A 2,500-nucleotide genomic window follows, 5' to 3' on the forward strand; every position below is an offset into this window, starting at 1 on the left:
CTCATAGTGTCTCTCTACCTGTGCACCAGGTGCGACTGAAGCGCTCATAGTGTCTCTCTACCTGTGCACCAGGTGCGTTTGCGGAGCTACTTCAAGGATGGAGACACACACCTGCAGCAGCTCCTGAGTGAGATGAAGAGCCAGTTCAAAAATCTGCCCACGGAATGTGACACACACAAGGTGTGTATGCTGTATTTTACACACACACACACACACACACACACACAAAATGGAGAGTGACACACACAAGGTGTGTATGCCTTATTTTACGCACACCAAACATGCATAAAGGCATACTCACACACACACACACACACACACACAGAGACACATGTAGACACACACACACACACACAACAGAGTGTTTGTGTTTTGATGTTTGTTGTGATGTTGTTTGAGTTTTGTTTGATGTCTGCTGTCCCAGGTTGTCATGGACACAGTCTACAGTCGGATCGTGTCACTGTACCTGGAGCAGCTGTTGCTTAGCAACCACATTGACTTGGAGAAGATGTGGGGCGAAGTGGGTGTGGTCATTAAGGAGGATGCAGAAGAGATGCAGAAAGTGTTTTCTCAACAGGTGGATACACACACACGCACACACACACACACACACACACACAGACACACACACACACACACACATAATTGGTTGCATATAAGTAAACCGGTTGAAAATATCCTAGGAGAGTGATGATGGCACACAGACAGCTGGGTCTTTTCAACAGAACAACCCGGAAGATTTAACGTTACTGGCCGTCTGGAGAGCACTAGAACACAGAACCGTCTGGAGAGCACTAGAACACAGAACAGTCTGGAGAGCACTAGAACACAGAACCGTCTGGAGAGCACTAGAACACAGAACAGTCTGGAGAGCACTAGAACACAGAACCGCCTGGAGAGCACTAGAACACAGAACAGTCTGGGGAGCACTAGAACACAGAACAGTCTGGAGAGCACTAGAACTTACTTACTATAAACAAATAATTTATGGCTATGTACATATGCTTAACTAATGAGAAATAATTTATAAGCAATACTTTACAAATGATGAACAAACAGTTTATTTATTAGTGGTAGTGTCAACAAGTGAAGCGCTGAGCCAGTGGTTCCGGGAGACGGCTACTGTTGGTCAGTTCAGCGCTATCGATGATATTCCGTAGCCAACAATGGACGTCGCTATGACGCCTCAGCATTCAGAAAACGTCCATCTATTTCCGGCGAAGCGGAGTTGTATCTATTTTAACATGACGCTTAACAGTGCTTAGTATATCATAACGCATATAAAAGTAAACTTTTCTATTTTGTATCGGTTATATATAATGTAGTAAATCCATGCTGAGGGCAGAATTGTCAACACTTCAAGTTGAAGCATATTTCTAGTTAGCGTACTGAGAACGCATGTAAACAGAATGAACGGAAGTTGAAAACAGTACAGATTTCCAGGTTAAGGAATAAGGTGAATAGGCTACTGCTAACATGATCCCTACCCCACAATTTCTTATTTTTAACTGTCAGTGCTGTGACAATTTCACGGGTTCTGATTATATTTGTAATATGCCAGCTATGTGTGTGTGTGTGTGTGTGTGTGTGTGTGTGTGTGTGTGTGTGTGTGTGTGTGTGTGTGTGTGTGTGTGTGTGTGTGTGTGTGTGTGTGTGTGTGTGTGTGTGTGTGTGTGTGTGTGTGTGTCAGTATGTGAGGACCTGGACTTGCATGAGTGACTTTGGGCAGCCGTGGCCTACTGGTTAGGGCTTCGGGCTTGTAACTTGAGGGTTGCCGGTTCGATCCCCGACCAGTCCACAACTGAAGTGCCCTTGAGCAAGGCACCTAACCCCTCACTGCTCCCCGAGCGCCGCTGGTTGGGCAGGCAGCTCACTGCTCTGGGTTGTGTGATTCACCTCACTGTGTGTTCACTGTGTGTGCTGTGTGTTCACTAATTCGGTTAAATTGGGTTAAATGCAGAGAACTGAATTTCCCTCACGGGATCAAAAAAGTATATATTCTATTCTATTCTTCTATTCTTGTGCCACCCTGGTGGTCATTTTGTGTACTGTCTTGTGTTTGTGCCACCCTGGTGGTCATTTTGTGTACTGTCTTGTGTTTGTCTGCATTTGCTCCTCCCTGTGTGCTCTGTGTCTTCCTGTCTCCGCCCATTCCCTTATTTGGCATGCACTTCCTGTCTGCTCACGCCTGTTCCCAGTTATTGTCCTTTTTTTTTTCCTCTTATACTTTATTTTTTTTTAGATTTCCATACATTTATAATCAAAAACCAAAACTCAAAAGACACAGAAACAAACAAAACAAAACAACAACAAAAAAACATTACAAACAGAACATTCTGGATTGCATTTTATACTTTAAGACAAAAAAGTGCATTAAAAAATGATGATAAAAATAAATAATAATACTGATGATGATGATAGTAAATCTAACTATCTATCGTCGCCATGCAAATAAGTGCCATTTCACCCAACCACATTGTGGTTCTTGTACTCTAATCCT

At 43.4% G+C, this 2,500-nt stretch overlaps 1 protein-coding gene across 2 annotated transcripts in view; it reads left to right on the forward strand.

The window, feature by feature from the left end:
• Nucleotides 1-2,500, forward strand: part of LOC134067326 (exocyst complex component 3-like protein) — a 22,776-nt gene that overhangs the window by 16,558 nt on the left and 3,718 nt on the right. The window contains exons 8-9 of one of the 2 annotated variants that reach the window (XM_062522558.1): nucleotides 73-180; nucleotides 425-577. In XM_062522558.1, the coding sequence (XP_062378542.1) occupies nucleotides 73-180; nucleotides 425-577 (261 nt within the window). The remainder of the gene's footprint in view (nucleotides 1-72; nucleotides 181-424; nucleotides 578-2,500) is intronic. The other variant, XM_062522559.1, reaches the window with a different exon arrangement.

This window comes from Sardina pilchardus, chromosome 20 (assembly GCF_963854185.1).
Source record: "Sardina pilchardus chromosome 20, fSarPil1.1, whole genome shotgun sequence".
In the NCBI taxonomy this organism is placed as follows: Eukaryota; Metazoa; Chordata; class Actinopteri; order Clupeiformes; family Clupeidae; genus Sardina; species Sardina pilchardus.